Source organism: Panthera pardus, unplaced genomic scaffold, assembly GCF_024362965.1.
Source record: "Panthera pardus isolate Hobbes unplaced genomic scaffold, ASM2436296v1 HiC_scaffold_17, whole genome shotgun sequence".
NCBI classification, from domain to species: Eukaryota; Metazoa; Chordata; class Mammalia; order Carnivora; family Felidae; genus Panthera; species Panthera pardus.
Window position 1 is genome coordinate 30713082 of NW_026526732.1, and position 21854 is coordinate 30734935.

Here is a 21854-nt window from a genome sequence, read left to right on the forward strand (position 1 = left end):
AATCTCTGCGTCTCCAGCAGCTCTTTCTCTCTCCCTCTGCCTCTCCGGGGCGGCTCTCCCTCCCTCCCTCCCTCCGGCTTCTGCTCTTTCTTACTCCTTCCCTCGGCTGCTTAACTACAGCTCCCACTGGAACTTGCACGATCAAAAACAGCTCTCCTCCCCAGCAGCCTCCAGAAGCGCATCACCTGGAGCCGAGCGGCTGGCCCCGGCGCGCCCGCCGCAGAGCCGCCAGGTACCCGGGGGGGCGCGCAGGGGGCCGGGGGGCGCCCTTCCCCGGCTCGCCAGCCGCGGAGCATCTCCCCGGAATCCGCCGCAGCCCCGGGGGCCGGCAGCCCCCGATGCCCGCGTTTCGGAGCGACGATGGGCAGAGCGAGGCCACTGCCGGCGGCCGCTGAAAGTGGGGAGAGGTTGCTGCAGTAGCCGTGCCGCAGAATGTGCGAGTGAAGACCTGAGCCCCGCTAAGGTTCTCCATCCCGCTCCGTCTTCATCAACTGTCTCCGGGAGGGCAGCCGGGCACCAGATGCGCTAACCAGGCGGTGCCACCCTGGATCTATAACTGTGAACTCCCTACGGTGGAAAATGGTAAACAAAGACATGAATGGATTCCCAGTCAAGAAATGCTCAGCCTTCCAATTTTTTAAGAAGCGGGTAAGGACAGGGTTTGTGTGTTTCTTTTGTTTTCTCCCCTTCTCTGAAATGCTTTTGACTGCTTGCCCCGGGGCGAGCCTAAGGTTTGGTTGCGGAACCCCGAAGGAAAGGCGAGCTTCTGGCAGCAGTGGTCCAGCTGGGAAATACACCTGCCTTGATGCAGATTTGTGGGTGGGGGCGCCCAGAAACAGTTGTTTGGGGAGGAGGGGGCGGGGTGGGCCCGGATGCCTTAAAGAGGGCTTGAGCCACCAGATTCCAGGCAGTTTCGAAGGGAATGGGCCAGGGATACAGTTATGGCTAACAATTTAGTCGGGGACTACTAAGTCAGTAGCTCCCCTCTCTCCCATCTTTGAAGGTTCAACTTTTTCCACACCTTTCATGGACTGGGTCTCCAATGCTGCATTACCATCTTCATCAGTCAGAAGCAGTCTGGCTTCCCAAATCCATTCAGCCAATAACTTGCTGAGTCTCTATCTATGGTAAAAATAGCCAAGGACTAGAATGACCTTTTGCAGAAATGATGGAATCCAGCATTTTAAATCCTCTCTTTCAAGTGGCCTCAATGTTGTTGGGTATGAACGCCTGTCTTTCAGCGAGAACAGTGGGAAGTCTGAATTCAAGTGACAATATGGGGTGATGCTGCCGTATACATTTATTCCTCAGGTACCTTGTTCTTCCATTGACAGTGTTAACATTACTTGGCTTATAAATAAGCAGAGAAGGGAGAGGTCTTTTTCCGTGTGTTGCACAGTAAGCCGAGTTCATTGTGATAGTCACTCTGCTGGTGTGCGTAAACCGGCAGATTTATGCACAAGTGGGAGGTAAGAAATGTATGATTGTTAAGGGACCGGTGACTGATTCTTACGGAGAGTTTCTTAAGCCACAGAACCTTCCTCCAGCCCCCCAGGTGCCCAGTCCTACTTAATGCCCTAGGGCAATTCCATCAAAATGGCTCTCTCCATTCATTCTTCTCTCCCTTCATTCAGGTCCTTTCTGTCCTGTGCCTGACACACAGCCTTTCACTTAACACACCTCCAGCAGAATGCAATGAATCGCATACCGGGCCAGACCACCTCCCTGCACCAAATGGGCCACCTGGGAAGGCAGTGCTGAGAGCAATAAGTCAGGCCTGGCCAGAGGGCCAGCACAGGCTCCCTTGGGCTGAATTCTCATCAGTAAAACCCAACCTTCCCGTAAGTCCCATGGGTCGAGACGTATGCATTAAAACCAAAGCAAAACGACCCTGTCCTTACCATCGCTCCTGGAGATCCCTCAGCACTGGAGACCACAGGCTGAACCCTGACAAGTCGGTACAACTTCTCAGGGCTCTGCGGTGTTCCTTGGTGTTCCCTGTAGTCAAAATATTTCTTTCCAAGGAATGGGCCCTCTGTGAAAATGAATTTCCAACACCAAAAAAAAAAAAAAAAAAAAAAAAAAAAATGTTTTGCTAATTAAAAAAAAAGAAGAAAAGAAAAGAAAAAAAGAAATGAAGTCATAGCCCATAATTCAGTGCTTAAACTCTTCACTCTCTTTTAATTAATTAATTAACTTAGTGGTATTGGGGGGGGGGGGACCAGGGTGATATTTTAGAAGTCCTCAGTTAGATATTTTTTATCCACCAAGTAGCTGTCAAGTAGAATTTTTTTTTAAGAGTCACTTATCTTCTTTGCTATCAAAATGTATGAATAGGTACATAAATTATCATCTGGTTTCTTTTTGCTTAAAAGCAACATTTACCAATAGTCTTCAGCTGGCACCTCTATTGACCTTGAATTTTGCAAAGAACCAGCCAGGTGTGTTTTTCTGAGTACTTGGCAGAGAGAAAGAGGTCTATACCAAGATTTTCTGGCCGGTAGCTTCATCTGCCTTCTAACCTGGGTTTATCAGTCGCTGGAGATAGAATCAGAAATCCCACCCCCGCCCCCACCCTACTGGTCTCCTTACCCCTCAAGGACAGCAAACTCAGCAGAACGTGACTTTGTTGGAAGTCATGAACAGCCCCAAAGATAAATTCCTTGATTCTTGTCTACTGGTATACAGGTTCTCTGTTCTAAAAGTGCATTTCATTTTGTACCATGACTTTTGCTTTGGGCTTTGCTTTTTTGTTTTGTTTTTGTTTGGTTTTTAATCATACAGCCAACAGGTAAATAAATGTGTAAAACATTAATACTATGCCGAGGTGAATCCCACCTCTTCCCCAATCTTCCCCAGAAGTAACTGTTGCTACCATGTTGATGTTCATAGTTTCCAGCCTTTTTCTATCCATTTACATACACATTCATATACTAGAATGTCTTTGTTTTCAGCTAAGAATAATCCATTTTTCCTATATTCTATTGTTGAAGTTCCACACATTTCTGCATATTTATTTTTAACCTAGATGGACAGTCTTACAAAGTGAACCTTTGTCCAATGCCCACATAAGACCATGAATAGATCTTAGGAGGGAAAAAAAAAAACATAGGTATTTTAGGGCTTGCGAGAAAGACTGAGGTCTGGATCCATATTGTCATTGCAGAAGGCTTAAATAGTGCTTCTGATGCCCCTGAGACATTCCAAAGGGAGCATAAAGAAGCTCAAGGAAAAGGAATATTGACGAACTGCCCCATCATTCATTTAGGAGAGTAAGTATAGCCACCATTCATTGAGTGCTTCCTATGTTCTAGACGTTAAGGGTCAAGTACTTTACGTGTATTATCTCATTTAATCCTCACAGAAACCCTATGAAGGAAGAGATATTATTAAATGTGCAAAGTGTGGTTCAGGGACATTAAACAACCAGCCCAAGCTGACGTAGATAAAAAGTAGCAGAGCTAAAATTTAAACCTTATTTAACCCAAAGTCTGTATTCCTAATCCAGACTTTTGATTTCAGATCGTCCTCCCACCTTTTTTTATTTTCCACCACAGAATCTTTTTTCTTCCAAGTGAAATCTTTGTGTCTCTACCTAATGTGTCAAACCTACAAAGGCAGCCGATCCTTAGCAGACAAGTCTCTTGAAGCTCCTTTCCAGCCCACAGTCGGAAGACAGGCTTGGTGCTATTCTCCCAAATCCTTTGGACTTATGCTTTCCACTCTCATGTCTTAAAAGCTCAACCAAATCAGCTTAATTTCATTTAGTTGAGAATTGCTAAGCTAAACTCCATACGAGTCTTACTTTAATTCTCTCCGTGTTAATGATAAGTTAGCATTAAATGCCTATGGATTATGTTTTATTCTCAGAGCCTCTAAAAATTCACTTAAGATGAATGGGAAAATGTCCTTATCAGTTCTACTCCCACAATCCAAGAGCTTTAAAAGTTATCAATCTCACTAAAGAGAATCCATTTTCATGGGTTTAAAGATCTGTTCATAGTTCAGATTCTCGCATTATGAGTCAGAAAACACAGACAAATGGTATTGTCTCCAACTTGATAATCCTTTTTGGAAATACACCGGGTATGTAAAAAAGACTTCTACAGCCATAATTATACTGTCTTCTGTAAAATTTCAAACGCTAGCTAGCTATATAGAATTTTGGATTTGGAGTGAACCTTAGAATGACCTCATTGACTTCCCTGTTCCAATGATGAGGAAACTGAGGATCACGGACGTGAGACACATACTCAGTTTAGGATGAAGCTAAACATTCCTCACACGTTGGGTTTTCCCTTCCAGATCTACCATGCTTTCCTCTTCACTGTGTCCTCTAACTAGTTCAGTGCCTTGTCCAACGCCTTGTCCGTTTGTTTTTTAAACAAATAGAGCAGGAACAAAATCCAGCTCTTGTCTTCGTAGAGTTAACCGCCTCGTGACCACCAGCTTCGACGCAATACTTCTGTCTGGGCTCGGTATCGCGCGATTTTGTACATGTAGACAATTCCTCACATTGTATTCATTTAAGCAATTCCCTGTGTTGCTCTTTACTACTAACAAATGTTATAATAGGTATCGCTTATGCAGAACTAGCATTGCTGGGCACTGTTCTAAGAGGTTTTAAGTATGCTACCTGTATGGAAATTCTCACAAAAATCCTAAGGTAGATGCTGTTGTTATTCCGATTTCACAGATAAAGAAACTGAGGGGTACGGAGGTGGAGAAAATGGTGCATCCTGCTAGTTAGTGGCAGAATCAGGGTTTGGATCCAAGAGCCTGGCTCCAGTGTCCATACAGCCTTAACCACTAGTACATGCTGCCTGTTGGCGTTAACCAACCCAGCGTGGTCGGAGAAGTGAAAAGGTAGGACTATGACTGCCCTGGGGTCCTCCTTTCTCTAAAAACGTCAGGGAACGAAGCAAAGGTTTTCAGCCTGGTTATGATGTTTACTCTGGCAGAGCTGAGGGGTGAAGTTCAGCTCCTCTGAACTGGTTCCGTGAACAGCGTTCCCTTGCGAGCATTTCCCTTTACTGTTCTATTATGTCTGCTTAAAGCATTGAATTAGAATGATACTAAAGGTCCCCTTCATATGTGAACCATTTCATGTCTTCCCAGAGGGCTAACATTTACTGGGCTTTTACTAAGGGTCAGGCGCTATTCAAAGCACTTTGCTGCTGTAATCCTCACAATTATGCCCATCTTACAGCTAAGGACACTGAGCTTCAGGAAGGTTAAGCAACTGGTCCAAGGTCATAGGGCTATGAGGAGGGGCAGCAGAATGCAAACTCAAGAGGTCAGCTCTAGCCCCACCAGTCTTCCATTTGCACCTCTGGAGTGCGCCGCCATGATGAGAACACCGCGTCAGGGTTGGCTCTCCCCAGTGGAAACTACCGTGAGGATGATCCAGGCAGGATTTTGTGTGGAGTTTTTGGCCATAGGTTTGGAAAGTTAACATTTTCCAAGTGACTCCCAAGGGTAATAGGAATGATTTCCAACAAATCTGAAGTCTCCAAGATAATATTTGGTCATACTTCCTGGAACCACGGGGGAGACTCTACTGGCTTCTACTGTGCTTTCTTGAGAAGTAGCTAAAATCTGAGTTATTTGAGTCCCTCTTGCGTGCGCTCCAACAGCAGAGCACATGGTCCTGCTTCCCGCCCCCCGCACTGTAATATCAGGACTGTTTACTCACCTGTAGCGCCCATAGAGCAGGAAGGTCCTCAAGGTCAGAGAACCCATTACCTTGTTCACCATATCCTTTACTTGTCAAACCAAATTTGTTAAATGAAAGTATATACCAAATGAATGAATGAATCCTTTTGTTAACTTGTCCCTAAGTCGTTTACTTGCCCTCTTTCTCCCCCGTTTTCTTTCTTGTAACCGAATTGATAACTTAGAATCTCATGCATTTTAGTTTCCTCTCTGTTTGGATATGGACTATAAATAAATGAAGACTTTGAAAAATAACTTAAATCGGGTTCAAGGACAAGTTGTCGCTATGCTCAATAGCCGGCAGGTGCCTAGGAAACTTGAACCCATCTTGTTTGCTGATGCAGTGCCTACACCACAATTCCTATTCTATAATGTTTTTCCTGTTGGGCCAAACAACACAGATATAGTAAGATTGACTAATCATTTTTATTTTATGCTAATATAGACCTGACTTCAGCATTGTATAATATTTGCGTTCTATATTCTCCCACCTACGATTTTCAAAACCCCGTTCCAATTATTATTTTTCCTCATTTTTCAATGTGGTTTTAGGAGCCACAGAGGGTGAAGAAAAATCAGAACTCAAGATGCTTTTTCCGCTTTGGTCTCCGAGACCTTGGGGGTTTGGCCTGGAGCAGGGGCAAGTTTGGCTGGCAAGGTTTGGTTGTGCTGGGGAATTAGTCTCCGGTCCCACAGAATGCGGGTGCGAAGGCACACTTTGTCATCCGAGCAGTTCTCGAGAAAGCCCTATGCTAGTTACGCTCTCACTCAGCTCCAGAGCTTGGGAAATGTTTTGAATGGAAAGTATAGCAGAGTTCCTTGAAAGTTGCCTTTTTTGAAGAATTAGTGCTGAAGTGCCATATATAACACCGGAGTAAGAAATATTTCTGAGCTCACCCACATTTGATGATCTACTTAACAAGATAAAGCAAAACCAAAATGGGGGTGGGGAATCATTGAAACGCATGTCCCCATTTGAAGAGGTCTGATTAGAAAAACACAAAGGGAAGAAGTATGAGGATTGCATCGATAGAAAAACTTAATTAGTAATTTAGGTCAAGCTAAAGATAGTCACTGGAAGAAATACTGTGAAGGCAGACTTTTTCAAGTGTCTTTTTTTTTTTAATGCTCACTAGTTTTAAGTTTCAGGAATACGTCCCACAAAATTAAATAGTAAAGATCAACATTCTTAACATTGGCAGATAAGGAGAAGACTGACTTACCAGTAGGATGCTGCTCCCTGCCTGCTAACTAGAGCCTTAGATCTCAGCTCGCCAGCTTGTCTGAGTGTGGACTCATTGGCCTCTCACCAACACCAGGATGGGGACCTTTCTCCTTTCCATGGGGTTTAAGAAGGTTAAGTTCACAGGGCGAACAGTTTCCCCAAAGAGCTTTAACTCTTTGCACAACCTCTCTGGAGATTCGTGACCTTCCTGCGGGGAGGACCAGTCCGGCCCTTATTCTCAGGTCACCCTCCTGGCCCAGCAACAAGAAGGTAGGTATAGCGATGCATCCCTGCCCTTGGTCTAAGAGCCATCTTAGCGGGCGGGTGGCCAGATGTCTCTGGCAGACTGTAGAGTTAGGCTAACAAGTTTCAAAAGACTACGTGTGGGACGAAGAAGAGGGTGAGGTGAGGGAGAAGACAATAGGAAAAGCGGACAAGGCAAGTTAGGTGCTGCTCTGGCTTCCTTCTGTAGCTGCTCTGCACTGGGAGAAAGGATTACCATTATAGTTTGTTTCCTCTCACACCTATTGCTCCCCAGCATTGTAAAATGATTTCATAAGTATTTACAACAAAGGGAAATGAAAATCAAGGCTGTAACTAGGGCGGTAGGAGAATCTTCCCCCTTGGTAGTGCAAGATGCCAAAATCTTACTCTAATTGCTTTACAGCTCCTTCTGTGATTTTTTTTTTTTTCTGGGAAGAGTCCACTTAGCTATTTTTGTAGTATTGGGGTCACCTTGATCTATTTTCCCTTCCTAGGTCAGGGCATTCACCCAAAATGCCATTTGCTTGGGGAAATGACTGACCATGTGGTTCTTCCCCTTCTCTCCTTCTCCTCGTCCTCCTCCCCCCCTCCTCTTCCTCCCTCCTCCTCCTTCTCCTCCTCCTCCCCCTCCTCCTCCTCCTCTCCCTCTCCATCCTCCCCCTCTTCCTCCTCCTCCTTCTTCTTCCACCTCTCATCTCTACAGGACAAGTTCACTTCAAGGTAATAGAGACAAAAGCCTGAAGTGAAATATTCCTAGATTCACATCCTATAGAAAACAGAACTCTTGTTCTCCTAACCCACTGGCTCCAGGAATATCTTTCCATTTCTGAGTCTGTTAGAGTTGAGCTCAGCCAGTATGGAAGACCTCGACAGATCAAGATTTTGGTTTCTAGAAACAGCCAGGTGAAATGGTTCCCCCAATAGTTAAAACGTTTTAGGACTTAAGTCCGTGTAGGACCAACCGTAAAATATACCAAGGGGGCGCCTGGGTGGCTCAGTTGGTTAAGCATTCGACTCAGTCTCAGCTCAGGTCATGTTCTCACAGTTTGTGACGTTGAGCCTCAAGTCGGGCTCTGCACTGACGGTGCAGAGCCTGCTTGGGATTCTCTCCCTTCTCTCTCTGCCCCTCCCCGGCTCGCGAGTGCTCTCAGCTCTAAAAATAAATAAACTCAAAAATATGTACAGAAATAAAAAAGAATAATAAAATATACCAAGGAAAAAAACTTAAAGTTAATAGTTCGGGAATTAAAAATACACAAGAATATGTGTTTTCAGTATTTATTAGGCACAAATATAATCTTTTCCATAGATTTTCCATAGATCCGTAGAATGATCTTTCTGAAAATCGACTGCATTTCCTTTGAATCCTGAATCTTTCTGGACCAGTACTAATTTTGATGGTATCGCAGCAAAAATTTATGAGAAAAAAAAGCTATGAGTGTATAGCTTTAAGGGTGGTTAAGAAGAACAAGGTAAGGCTAAATAGTCCAACAGTGGAGGGGCAGTCTAAAAATAGACACATTAAAAATGAACTCTCTCTCTAGTCTCACATAGTTTCTCTGAAACCTGGAATAGAAACTTCCTGAGGGCAGGAAGGCAGAGGGCAGAGGACCTGAGGGCAGAGATCAAGAAGATATGTTTAATGAATCCATAAAGAGAATGTAATCAAGGGGCTGGGGGGGGGGGGAAGGCATCATGTGTAACTGTAATAGAATTACCTGGTTAAATAGGGTATTGACAAAGAGGGGAAGTAAGAATTAAAATAAAGCCGAGCATGATTTCCACGGCTTCTAACTAGGGGTATTTGACATTCCACCAAATAAAAGTGAGACAGAATTAGAGCCTTATGCCTTCATGCGTTACTATACTCTAAAGCAGATAATAAAGTGACGTTTTTCTTTAGTTAGGCTAGGCAGAAACTAGATTTGAGCAACAACCTCTAAACTATCTTGATGATTAACTTGGCGTTTTTTAACCACGAGATGTAAGTAATTAAAAAAAATTGTGATAAGTTGGAGGGCTTGACTTAGGAAGACTCATGTCGTTTACGTCAAGTGTACTATGATTAACAAGAAAAGGGGAGTGAAAATCTGAATAGTCTACTGAAGAGTATGTTTAATGGCATGATAAAGCTTAAAGAGTTAGGAGATATCAAAGACATGTATAGCATTTCACTCATGGAGGGAAATTACAGACTCTCATCCATCTTTAGGTAAGAAGCGAGAAAGCATCTCAAAGCCATCTTTGATTTTCACAAGGCCATTAAGGTTGTGCTAGCTTGTTAGGGCTCCCATAACAAAATGACAAACGGGAGGGCTTGAACCACAAAAATGTATTGTGTCATGATTCTGGAGGCTGAAAGCCTGAGATCAAGACGTCGGTGAGGCTGCTTCCTTCTGAGGCTGTGAGAGCGGGATTTCCTTCCAGGCCTCTCTCCTTGGCCTGTAGGTGGCCATCTCCTTCCTGTGTCTTTACATCTTCCTCCCTCGGTGGGTGTGAGTCCAAATTTCCCCTTCTTATAAGGACAACTTATAAGGACCTTTATAAGGACACCAGTCACACCTCATTGGCGCCCACCTCCTCTTAACTTGATTACCTCTCTAAAGATCCTACCTCCAGACACATACTGAGCTTCTGGGGTTAAGACTTTAACGTATGTTGGGGGGTCGGGGGCCATAATTCAACCTGTAACAGAGGTTTTTCCTTACCCTGGCAGCTTCATTTACATCTTCAATGGAAAATCCCCAGTAAAATGGACTCCTAAAGCAGAAAGTTTCACTTTGTCAAAATTATTAGTAAGTCCAGGGAAACAAGACTGCAGAAAATCCGTAACACTGGAGAATTTCAGGTGAGACAGACGTTCGGCAGGCAAGAATATCTTAAAAAATGGTCCTAAAGCTGGCAATGTGGGTAGAACTGGGGAAAAATTGCTGCTGAGTTTTTACGTAATAAAGCTTGAGGCGCTAGATGGCTGATAGAATGTCTAATATAGCATTTAAGAGCTTACAACTCATAATAACCATGTGTAAATGAATTTCTCCAAAGAATATCGATATAACTGCTTTCTCTTTCATCCACTTGAGCTCCAAGATAAAATGTTACATAAGACCTAGGACCTGGCACTTCCTGTATACAGGGCCTTAGTTATCAGCTTTGGCAAAACAGGCATTTCTAATGGTTTTGTCTCTTAGTCAACTTTTCTGTGAAAGGCCCACAGTCTCACACCACGGCTAATAAGCTGGGGTAGCCATTTCTAATAATTAGTCTTCTAGCATGAAATGAATGCTTCAAATCAGGCCTTTGAGAGTTCTGTTCAGACTTAATCTCAATCAGATGGAATTTCAGAATGTGTCATTTTTTTTCGTCTCTTATCTTGACAAGTAGCGCTTGCATTATACATTTAATTCGTTTCCAAAACTCAGAGCTGTGACTATTTCTAACAATGCTTCCCTTCCTAAAATTATTATCCCCGAAACAGCGGGTTCAGACTAAATGTTGAAACTCACCCTTTTTTTTGGGGGGGGGGGGAGGTGATTTCTCGTCACCAACAGCCAATGTGAATTCCCAGTTGGAATTCCCAGTCCTTTTTTTTTTTTAATGGCACCTGTCAATCTGTAATCACACATTGAACAAATGTCCGGAACATAGAGGTGCCTGGGTGGCTGAGTCGCTTCGGCTCAGGCCATGATCTCACAGCTTGTGAGTCTGAGCCCCACATCTGGCTCTCTGCTGATGGCGTGGAACCTATTTGGGATTCTCTGTCTCCCTCTTTCTCTCTCTGTCCTTACCCTACTTGGCGTTTTCCCTCTCTCTCTCTCTCTCTCTCTCTCTCTTTCTTTCTCTCTCTCACACAATAAATAAATGAACATTAATTTTTTTAATGTCCTTAACATTAATTAATATCCTCCTACACCATGATCTCTTTGAGGGAAGGGGTGTGTGCCCTCCCTTGCCCATAAATAGATCCTCCTCTGAGCTTTGCACCTGGAGGGTATCAATGTATCCCTATTGAAAGCAAAAGGCAATTATGAAATTCTGATGTAAGGGGAGGAGAGAAGAGAGGTGTTAACACTAAAAACCCACAAGTCCTTTAAATTCTATTCCGTTGTGTTTTGTTTTGTTTTAAAAAGAGGCAGATGCTAAGACTTCAAATCTGAGACACATTTATATTCCAAAAGGCGTTGCTTTTGAAGTCATTGTCTCTTTTATCATTTACTACTCCCTGTGAGGAGGTCCACATGAGAAATTGCTCTTAAAATTTCGCAGTAGGTTAAAGATTTTTCTTTTCTAAAAGAAATCACATTCGGCATGGTAGAATCCCACAGGTTTGCCTCAGTTGCCAGGAAACGCAAAGCTAAATTTAAAGGTATATTTCCATGAACAAATTAGACAGAGCTTTAGAAATAACTTCTCAGTTGCTAAATTTGGTTTTAATCTTGTATTTTTATTTTAACTCTCTTGTTATGTGTATCTCATTGTAAACTGCCTCAGATGTTTTCAAAAGTCAGACAGCGTATTATACGAATGTATTGCTATGGTGATGAAACAGCAAACACAGAAGAAATCTAGTTCTAAAATATGAAGCTCTTCTTTACTAGCTTTTCGTCTTGAAAATACTTGCCTCAGACCAGATGCAATTGACAACTGAATCAGACAGAGCTAACTTTTAAACCGTAGGTTTATTATCTCAGGTATAAAACATAGGCAACTTGGACTCAAAGTAAACTCTAGGAATGTTTTCTGTTTGTCCCATTAAAATACAATATTCCAAATTTTGTCTAAGTGTACCAGAATTATAGTATCAATTGTTGCATTACAAGATAACCAAAACTTAGAGATCAAAACAGTTTGTCAGGGCGCCTGGGTGGCTCAGTCCGTGGAGCGTCTGATTTCAGCTCAGGTCATGATCTCATGGTTCATGGGTTCGAGCCCCACGTCAGGCCCTGTGCTGACAGCTCAGAGCCTGGACCCTGCTTGGGATTCTGTGTCTCCTTTTTCTGCCCCTCCCTGACTCATGCACTGTATCATTCTGTCCCTCAAAAATAAAAAAAATGTAAAAAAATTTTTAAAAGACCAATCAGTTTGTTTTTCTCATGCTTCTATAAATTAGGAATTCAGGTTGACTCATCAGGATGGTCCCGTTCCATGTCGTTGGCTGGCTTATTTCTCAGCTGCGCTCAGCAGGTGGCTAGGCCAGGCCCGTGAGTCCCAGAAAGCTTCACTCTGATATCTGGAGCCTCATTTCTCCCCTTTTGGCCTCTTTCTTTCTCCACGTAGCTTGGGCTCCTTCACAGCATCATGGTCTTAAGATAGTCGGATATAGAAGGCTACTGGCTTTCAAGACGATGTGCTTCAGGAGAGGAGTGGAAGGCGCACATCTTATAAGGCTCTGTGTTGGAAATTATACAGTGTCGTTTTCACTGCATTTGATTCCTCAAGAAAATCACGGGGCCAGTTCACATTCAAGAGAAGAAATAAACTTTGCCTCTCAATGAGAAGAGTGGGAAAATGAAATTATAGAATGTTTCTATTGGTTCCACTAAAACATAGCATAATTTTCCAAAATGTACCCAGCTGTAGTGAATTTATCTCTAACCTTTTATAATCCAAACATTTTCAGTTACATTCAAAAAGTAGACACACCCAAACCCTCATAGGAGAAAGATGTTAAGAACTTCTAGTGTGGGATCAGACAAACCCAGTTGGACTCTCACCTACATTACGGACAAGCTTTGTAACATTGCGCAAGCTATTTAATGGTCTGAGTATATTGGCTTATCTGCAAAATGGGTTTAATAACAACGCATAACTCATAGAACTGTTGAGAGGATTAAATGACAGAATGTGTGTAAAGCATTTAGCCCTAGTATCCGGAACATATTTAGCACCCAAAACATGTAAGGTGTTATCAAGACCGCCTCAAAATTATGGCTTAGCTTTTTCGTCTGCGATTGTACACTTTTTGCTATGGTCTTGGTCGTGATTTTACTCATGAGTCTAGTTGTAGATGTGCTGCTATTAAACTCTTTGCTTTTGGATTTTATCGTTTAAAGGTGATTTCTCAAAAGACCTCTTCATGGTCAACAGGCTTACACTTTTATTGAGTTATTTAGCGGTTTCCGGAGACTTAGGAACTAGAGAACATAATTCTTCTTCTGTTGATACTTGTCCCTGAGCAACGGCAATGGTCCGGCTTCATTGCCGAAATGAAGGATTGTACAGGATCTTAATAAATCGAACGATGCCAAATTACTTTGTAGTAGTAGTTGTTGTTGTTGTTGTTGTTGTTGTCGTTGTTTTGGTTCCATGTACATAAAGCCCTGAGGGAGAAGCAGAAACCCAAACCCTTATGTCCAGCATATGATCAGTTACTGATGAGATTCTATCTGAACGTAATGCCAAGCCTTGTTTTCTAATTTGTGCACCACCCAGTCAAGACCTGAAATCCATCTGAATATTCAGAAGCACAACCCCTGTCACTCATGAACACTCTGAAATAGTCTTTAAATAATCTTTTTATTGCTCCACTTTCATGAAAATATTTCTTACTAAAGACTCAGAAACTTGCGTGGCAAGGCATTCTGTCCCTAGGTTTTCTTTAACTCTAAGATCAAGCTCTTTCATAGGCATTTCCTTTGTCATGTGGACACTTATCTATCATTATCTTGCTTTCTTCCCTTTCTGGGCCTGCCTCCCTGAGGCCCACCCCCTCCAGGAGAACTCAGTCCTGGCTTCTGTGACTCAGCAGTATTTAGGTTTTCCTCTTTCCTTTCAGCCTCTTCCTGTTCTATCCTTCTTCTAATGTGGGAGTGGCTCAGCCTCCAACCTTGGTTAACTGGCCGCTCTCCCTCTTACCACCTTTTTCTCTCTTTTTCCCTCTCACTCTGGTTCTCCAGCTTTCTCACCTCCCCACACATTCTTCCCTTTCCCTTCCCCTCCCCAGCAACACACTAAGTTCATTCATTCCCAGGCTTTAAATGCAATCTGTTTATCTTTCCTAAATGATCCATTCACTGAATATCAGATCTCTGTTCCCATTTGTCTACCTGACATTCCTGTTGAAATGTCTCATGGACACCTTAAATTAATCCTATCCCAAACTGAACTCTTAATTTTCCTTCCTACCTAATTCGGTTCCTTCCCTATTTTCCCCATTTCAATAAATGAAACTGCCATCTACTGCTCTGTTAGAGCCAGAAATTATTATTCCTCCTTCTTTTCTTCCAACATCAATGCAATCCATTAACACATCCGATTGAATTTACTTCTAAAATAGATTTCTTTTTATCTTCAGGACCTTTAATAAGGCTTCTTTACTCTTGTCTCTACATCTACTCTTCCCTGCCTTTCTCCTCCTTAACTTTCCCATAAAGAAATCACAGCGCTTTTCGACAGATTAACAACTTTCCCATAGTAGTAAGTTTTCTTGAGGAAACAAGGCAGTAAAAGAAGGAACCTCTCCAGAGCCATATAGAGAAGTGGCAAACTTGACCTTAGAAGCCAAGTTCCTTCTTTATGGCAATACGCTTTTTTACTTTCAGATTTCTACTCTTTTGTTTTTCTCCTCTCTTTCTTTTCTTTCTTTATTTTTCTTCTTATTTTTTTTGGAATTGAAGCATTTTATTTTGTGAAGAATTGTGGTATTTGGGGCTCTCTTGAAAATAGCGGATGCTGGGGCGCCTGGGTGGCTCAGTTGGTTGAGCGTCCGACTTCGGCTCAGGTCATGATCTCACAGTCTGTGAGTTCGAGCCCCACATCGGGCTCTGTGCTGACAGCTCAGAGCCTGAAGCCTGCTTCGGATTCTGTGTCTCCCTCTCTCTCTGCCCCTCCCCACTCATGCTCTGTCTCTCTCTCTGTCAAAAATAAATAAAACATTAAAAAAAAAAAAAGAAAATAGCGGATGCTAATATGCTTCAGTTTAAATTATATTATTCATCCCCATCTACCTTAGGGCAAAAACGTCACAGAGATTGGAAAAGTCACCCCAAACCTTGTCAGAAGGAAATGGCCTAATTCTTTCTTTGAAACAAAAATAAACAGACGTATTCAAACATTGAGTATTTCCAGACTGGGAATCTTTTTTTTTTTTTTTTTTTTTTTCCAGATTGGGGATCTTTTTTAAGTGATTTACTAAACCAAAGTATAATAATAATGTTAGGGGCCATACTTTTTATGAACTTTACTGTTTGCCAACCGACCACTTTGGATTTTGAAAGTCCTCCCTATTCTGGATACATCCAGCATATTTGACCTTATCCCTTACGCTCCTTGGCATAACTCTCCACCTCTAGTCACTCAAGAATGAACTGGGCCCCATCTCATCACTCTTACTGTTCTTCCACCTGATAGTTCCTCCTTTGTTCACTCCTCATCCTTACCCCACACTTAGCTAAATTCTACATGTTTCTGTACCTAGCTGTCAGTTCCACGTGACCCATAGAGCTTATCCAGGTACTATAATTTGCATAGACTTCTTTCTTCAAACGCCTCTTCAACTTTCAGTAAATACTGACTCATAGTACTCTCCCTTTGCGTGGTCATAATATACTCGCACAAGTAGCATTTTCAGAGCCTTTCATTTGGAAAATTGTCCAATGATGGTTTCTCTCCCTCGTGTCTCCCAACTCAGGAATTCAGGTATCCGTAGCTTTGGTTTACCAACAAGGATGCTGAGCGTCAGACAGGTTAAGTAACTTTCCGTGGTCACGCAGATAAGAAGGCCCACGACAGCTGACAACATTTGAGCTTCTCTTTCCATTACATCACATCACTTCTCTGGCAACTGCTATGGTTTTTCACTGGGCCATTCCAAACTCACTGTCTATTATCATAGGAAACGTCAGAGACTTGGGATGGAGTTTTGTTTTCGTGCTAGCATTCTCAGATTCTTCAGTCTAGGAGTAGAAGGGCATCTTCTTATGTCAAGTCCACCTTCTAAATAGCTTCTGGTTCCCATTTCCATTCATTCACTGACAGTCTGCACTGCCATTTCTCTAGTTCAGGTCACCTTTAGTCTTCCCTGGAGAACGGCCACCACCTCCTAGCTGGCCTTCTGCTGCCAATCTTATGCCACAGGGCCCTCCAAACTGCCGTCTAGAAGAGCTTTCTGAAACACAAGTTGGAGCATGATATCCCCGTGCTTAACACATTTCAGTGGTTCATCGTAGCTCTCAAAATAAGGTCTTAATTCCACTTACACAAGGTACCTTGAGAAGTCAAATTCGTAGAGACAGACAGAAGAGTGCTGGTTTCCAGGAGCTGGGGCTGAGGGAGAGGGGAATGAGGAGTTACTGTTTAATTGGTGGGAGTTTCTGTTTGTAAAGATGCAAAGGTTCTGGAGATGGATGCTGGTGATGGTTGTACCCGAACGTGAATGTACAAATGTTGCATATTTAATCATGATTAAAATGGTATGATATCATGCATGGTTTCTCACAATAAAAAAAAGTAAAACACACTTTATTAGATGGGAAATGGCTAAAGAAAAATATAGATAAGAAGGGGGTGGGGGAGGGGGTTGTGAGATAGGAGACCAGGATAGGATTCACCGCTATCGGATTTCTTGCTTGTTTTTGTTCAGGACCTGAGTTCCATGAAGATTCAGAAAGACCTAAACCTTCCTTCTGATTACCGGTGGGTTCAAAAGTAGAGCTTTTGAAATGTGTACTGCTAAATTCCCAAGAACTGGATGCCTTTATTCCTCCAGTGCAGTCAATAAGAAATCCTCAAGAGGAATACTGGCATCTCAAATTGTTATTCAGACCTACCATTTGTCTTTCCTTGTCCACATTTCAGTTTGACATAAACGCTTCTCTGCTGTGCGTCATCAAAGAATTATGAGACCATTTGAGGAAGTAAAGATGACTAGTTTTTGAAAATCAGATAATTACATCTGAGTTATGTCTCCGACGTCTCGATAAATCACCTTAATATCGATGCTTCCTTGGGTATGGTTTTATACTGTTTACTTTTCATAACTCACAAAAAATAATCCGTGTGGATTCCAAGCCCAATTGTAACCTTTTAGAAAGCGATCTGACTTCTGATCTTTTGATATTAAGATGCAAGTTTTTATTAAAGTAAACATTATCGGGGCGCCTGGGTGGCTCAGTCTGTTAAGCGTCCGACTTCGGCTCAGGTCATGATCTCGCGGTCCATGAGTTCGAGCCCCGCGTCGGGCTCTGCACTGACAGCTCAGAGCCTGGAGCCCGTTTCAGATTCTGTGTCTCCCTCTCTCTCTGACCCTCCCCCATTCATGCTCTGTCTCTCTCTGTCTCAAAAATAAATAAATGTTAAAAAAAAATTAAAAAAAAATAAACATTATCAAATCTTGAGGTTTACAGGTTTGATATCAAAGTTCAATATATCCATTACAAAAACAAATGGTTTTAAAGTGAAGCTTCTATCTTATCAAGGCTGTTTTGACTTTGTAATGTCAACCTTACAGCCTAGCTGGTTTTTCTTTTCTTTAACGGTAGCTTGGCCAGTAAATAAACATACATCTTCGAAAACGTTTGTGTACCTTTAATCTAAAGTTTCCACCGTTTAGGGACAGTATGAGCAGCAAAACCTCGTGAAATTTTGAGTCTAAGACTCCTTTACAGTGTTATCTTAGTTAGTTGTAACTATTTACGATCTTAAACATTTACAAATCTTCCCCAATGAAATGGAAAGACTTTTACAGCTTATCAGAAACTGGCAAGTTATGAGCCATCGTATATTGTCTATATATAGTATAAATTGCTAGAGCTAATTCTTCAAAAATTAAAAATATTGCCTCCTTATTCTCACCTTCTTCTGAGACATTCAGACAGAAAACACGAAGCTTAGCTGAAAACACCGCCTAGAAAAACACAAGTTATCTAATTTGGGAGACAACATATGACTCAGAGAATGAGCTTTGTGGCCATGGTGCTATCATTTAATTTCCCTGTCTAGGTCTTCTTGTATTCTTTCAGATGGGAAACATTTGGCATTTTGATCATCGTGAAGATGTATTGGTAATACTTCTAAGATTCTTAGAACATGGAAATATGTAAGTGACTGCCAAATCAGAACCCTTGACCGAATACGTGGCCAGTTTCACGTATAAGGTCAGCTATACCTAGTGCTAAAAACTTTTTAAAGCCACTTCTTTCATAATTTCAATGCATTTTATATTCTTGTCATCTCCTTCCCCCCCCCCCCCCACCGCCTCCCACTTTTCTGTAGCTCATCTGGACTCCCTCAAAAGGTTCCTAACAGGGCTTTCCACTACCTGTCTCGCCTCACTCCAAGCCATCCCACATATGGCTGAGCTGCAGATCAGCATTGAATATGCAAGTGACAGGTGTGGGACTGGCTTGCTCACAGAATTCATTTCAAACCCATAAGCTAGCGCCTAAGGTTCTCAGCAGCAGAACCCCAGTCGGACCTTTCCTGCCTTCCCGTCTTCTTCCCTGCATGTCCTCTGCAATCATCTATTTGTTCGTTCAGATGTATTTACTGAGGACTGTCTGCTGAGCACTATACTGTGTGCTAGAAGCAACGATGAGGCAAACCAGAGAAGTCCCAGGCAAAATTCTGCTTATGCAAAGAGCTGAATGGGGAGAGGTGGGGAGTTTATGAGACAGCATCTAGACGGCAAGGCTGGAGCAGAGAGACTGAATTTGGGGGTAAGTTTGAGAGTAAAGTGAAAGGAAACAAACAAACACCTCAGTAGGAACTCATGTTCCTCCTTAAGGAATCGTGCTCTTACCCTAAGCATGACGAGAAACTCTGTTTAACAGAGTGGCAGTTCCCCGCCATTTCTCTCCCCCAAGTTGTTGCTTCTACAGATTCCTCAGCGTGAGCTACACTCTTTATCTCTCTGACTTATAACTATTATTCAGAAAACCAGTTTCTTTTTTTTTTTTTTTTAACGTTTATTTATTTTTGAGACAGAGAGAGACAGAGCACGAACGGGGGAGGGTCAGAGAGAGGGAGACACAGAATCCGAAACAGGCTCCAGGCTCCGAGCTGTCAGCACAGAGCCCGACTCGGGGCTCGAACTCACGGTCCGCGAGATCGTGACCTGAGCCGAAGTCGGACGCTTAACCGACTGAGCCACCCAGGCGCCCCCAGAAAACCAGTTTCAAATGCCGTCTTCTCCATGGAAAATTTCCTTCTCTCCCTAAACCAAATAGGGCTTTTACTGCAGTCATTTATGCTTTTGTGCCTTCCAAATACTGGACTACAGGGTCCAACACAGTAGCCCCTACCTACATGTGGCAGTTGAGCCCCTGAAATGTGACTATTCTGAATGGAAATGTGCTGGAAGTGTGAAGTGCATGCAGGACTTTAAAGATTTAGTACAAAAAAAAAAAAAAAAAAGAAATCCCTCGTTGATAATTTTATGTTGATTGCATTTTGAAGGAATAGTATTTTGGATGTGTTGGGTTCGATAAATTGTATTTGTAAGTAATTCCATCTGAGGTTAGTGGAGCATTTAAAATTACATGTGTGGTTCACATTTTATTTCTATTGACCCGCGCTCTTTTCGACTATACCCTTCCTGCATAGTGAATGTTTGTTCAGTTATACATCTGCTGATCGTCCCAACGGAAGAGAACAAACACTAGCTCAACCTCACTATAGTGTTTAAATTCTTTGCCGTTCTCTAAAGGGATTTTTTTAAAAAGCGGTTTGCAATTTTTAGTATACTACCTACTTGCCATCTGAAATGTGCAGCCAAGATTCCACAGTGAAAATAACGGGTAGCGTGGATGGGGACAGGTTCTTGCCTGGACCCTAAGAAGGCTGACGCACTGAACATGTGGTATGACCGTGGCAAACGGAGTGGCCCATGACTGCTGATTCAGAAGGTTTCTCTGTTTCCAAAACAAGAACTTTTAGTTCTTGCAGTGTGTGGCAGGAGCATTGGGACAAGAGGGTCCTTGTGGTTTCTGATTGTATCTGTGGAAAAAATCGGAGGTTAAGGTTTAAATTAAACTGGCATTAAAAAGAGCCTTTGTAGTGACTATGTGCGTTTTAACATCTGTTGCTATAACTGACACTGACTACTCTGAGTGATGGTTTCTGAGTGATGGAATAAAGTGTGGTTTCCTGCTTATGAACATTTTCTAGTGTTAACTCGATCTTCCTTGATGATGAGACATAGACCACGGAAGATGATTAAAAGTAGAGAAAACATAACACAGAGAAACATTATTAGGATACCAAGCTGTTCTGGTAGTTAGGACTCCCAATACCACATTTGTAATTTTATGGATTATTTTGTTTGGGCTGGCTTCTGGTTGAGAGCAAGTCTTCATAGAGGGTCCCCCATGGCAACCCTGTATATCCATTCATCTTTTTGTTAACGGGCCTTTGAGGATGAACAAACACATTTGTCATCACAAAATGGTATGGGAACACCTCTTTGCCAATTAGAAAACTTGATTTCATGGAAACGATGTTTTACACCTAGAAATGATGCTTAGTTTCAAACTTCTCTGAAGCTGTGCTTTCTGTTTCTCTCCCATAGGGGTTTTTGGCTTCAACCAAACTCATCTTTACACTGTCCCTTGAAATGCTTGCCAATTCTTCACGTTCATCTCAGCCTTCACCTTGCTCCTGACCAAGGGTTCTCTCTGAAGGGCTTACAATGAAACGGTTGTCAGATTGCTACTGAAGATTAAGTAGGGAAAGAATTCTCATACTAGCCCCTCCCATAGGGCAACAGCAGCCCATAGCAGCCTGCCCGCATGCCAAATGCCTACTTGTATTTCAGTGGGTTGTGGCCAATATGACAAAGTCATTTTAGTTGTGTGTGTGTGTGTGTGTGTGTGTTTTCCTCAGAAGGAGCAGAGTGTGGTAGATGCCTAGAACAAGTAACCTCCTCTCCCAAATACCTTGTATTGTGCTTGTATCTGTGAATGGTGTTTCTGTTTATTCCCAAGCTCAAAGAAATTTGGTTAGAAATAATTACTCAAGTGCGGTTATGGGATGCCGGGATACGTGTTTGTATATTTGTTGTTGAGCCCGGCACATTCCGTGGAGCGACAATGGGAGGTAGTAGGTAGAACTCTGAGAGGAGTCAGACCTGGATTCTGGATCTTACTTGCCGTGTGACTTTAGGCAAGTCAAGCAACTTTTCCAAGCCTCAGTATTTTTCATCTATAAGGGGCAATAATTGCACAGTGTCAGGGATACAATAGGCCTTCAACAACAGAAAGCTTCTTCTAGGGTATTGGGCCATTGCTGTTGGAATCGGTGGTAGAAATTTGACGTTGTTTTTACTAAAATGAGTCCTTATTTGAGGACTCATTTGTGAAATATTTGTGAATCTAGAATGGGGAACCATGAGACTCAGACTCTGTAACCTCGGATATTACATCATTCATAAATGATCGCATTTTACATAGTCAATGATAATATGTGGCAGCCAAAATCCAATTAAAGCAAAGCAAAACAACTTCTCAGTACATCATTTGGATTTTAGGATATTTGGTAGCCAATAGAATGGCCTTGTGGCAAATCAGTGCAGCCTTTAATAATAATGTACATTCGCGTAAACCTGGTGTTTTCACAAATATTATCTTTATTAATCCTCACAATGACTATTCTGTCCTACAGGTAGACATCTGAGAGTGATGATGAATGTGATGATGATTAGGGAAAAGACGAGAGT

General features: G+C 42.4%; 1 protein-coding gene across 1 annotated transcript in view; it reads left to right on the forward strand.

Moving 5' to 3' along the window:
• The first annotated feature begins 279 nt into the window (after nt 1–279).
• Nucleotides 280–21854, forward strand: part of SGK1 (serum/glucocorticoid regulated kinase 1) — a 112720-nt gene continuing 91145 nt past the window's right edge. Inside the window, exon 1 of the mRNA XM_019420512.2 lies at nt 280–648. Coding sequence (XP_019276057.1) covers nt 580–648 — 69 coding nt within the window. The 5' untranslated portion in view covers nt 280–579. The remainder of the gene's footprint in view (nt 649–21854) is intronic.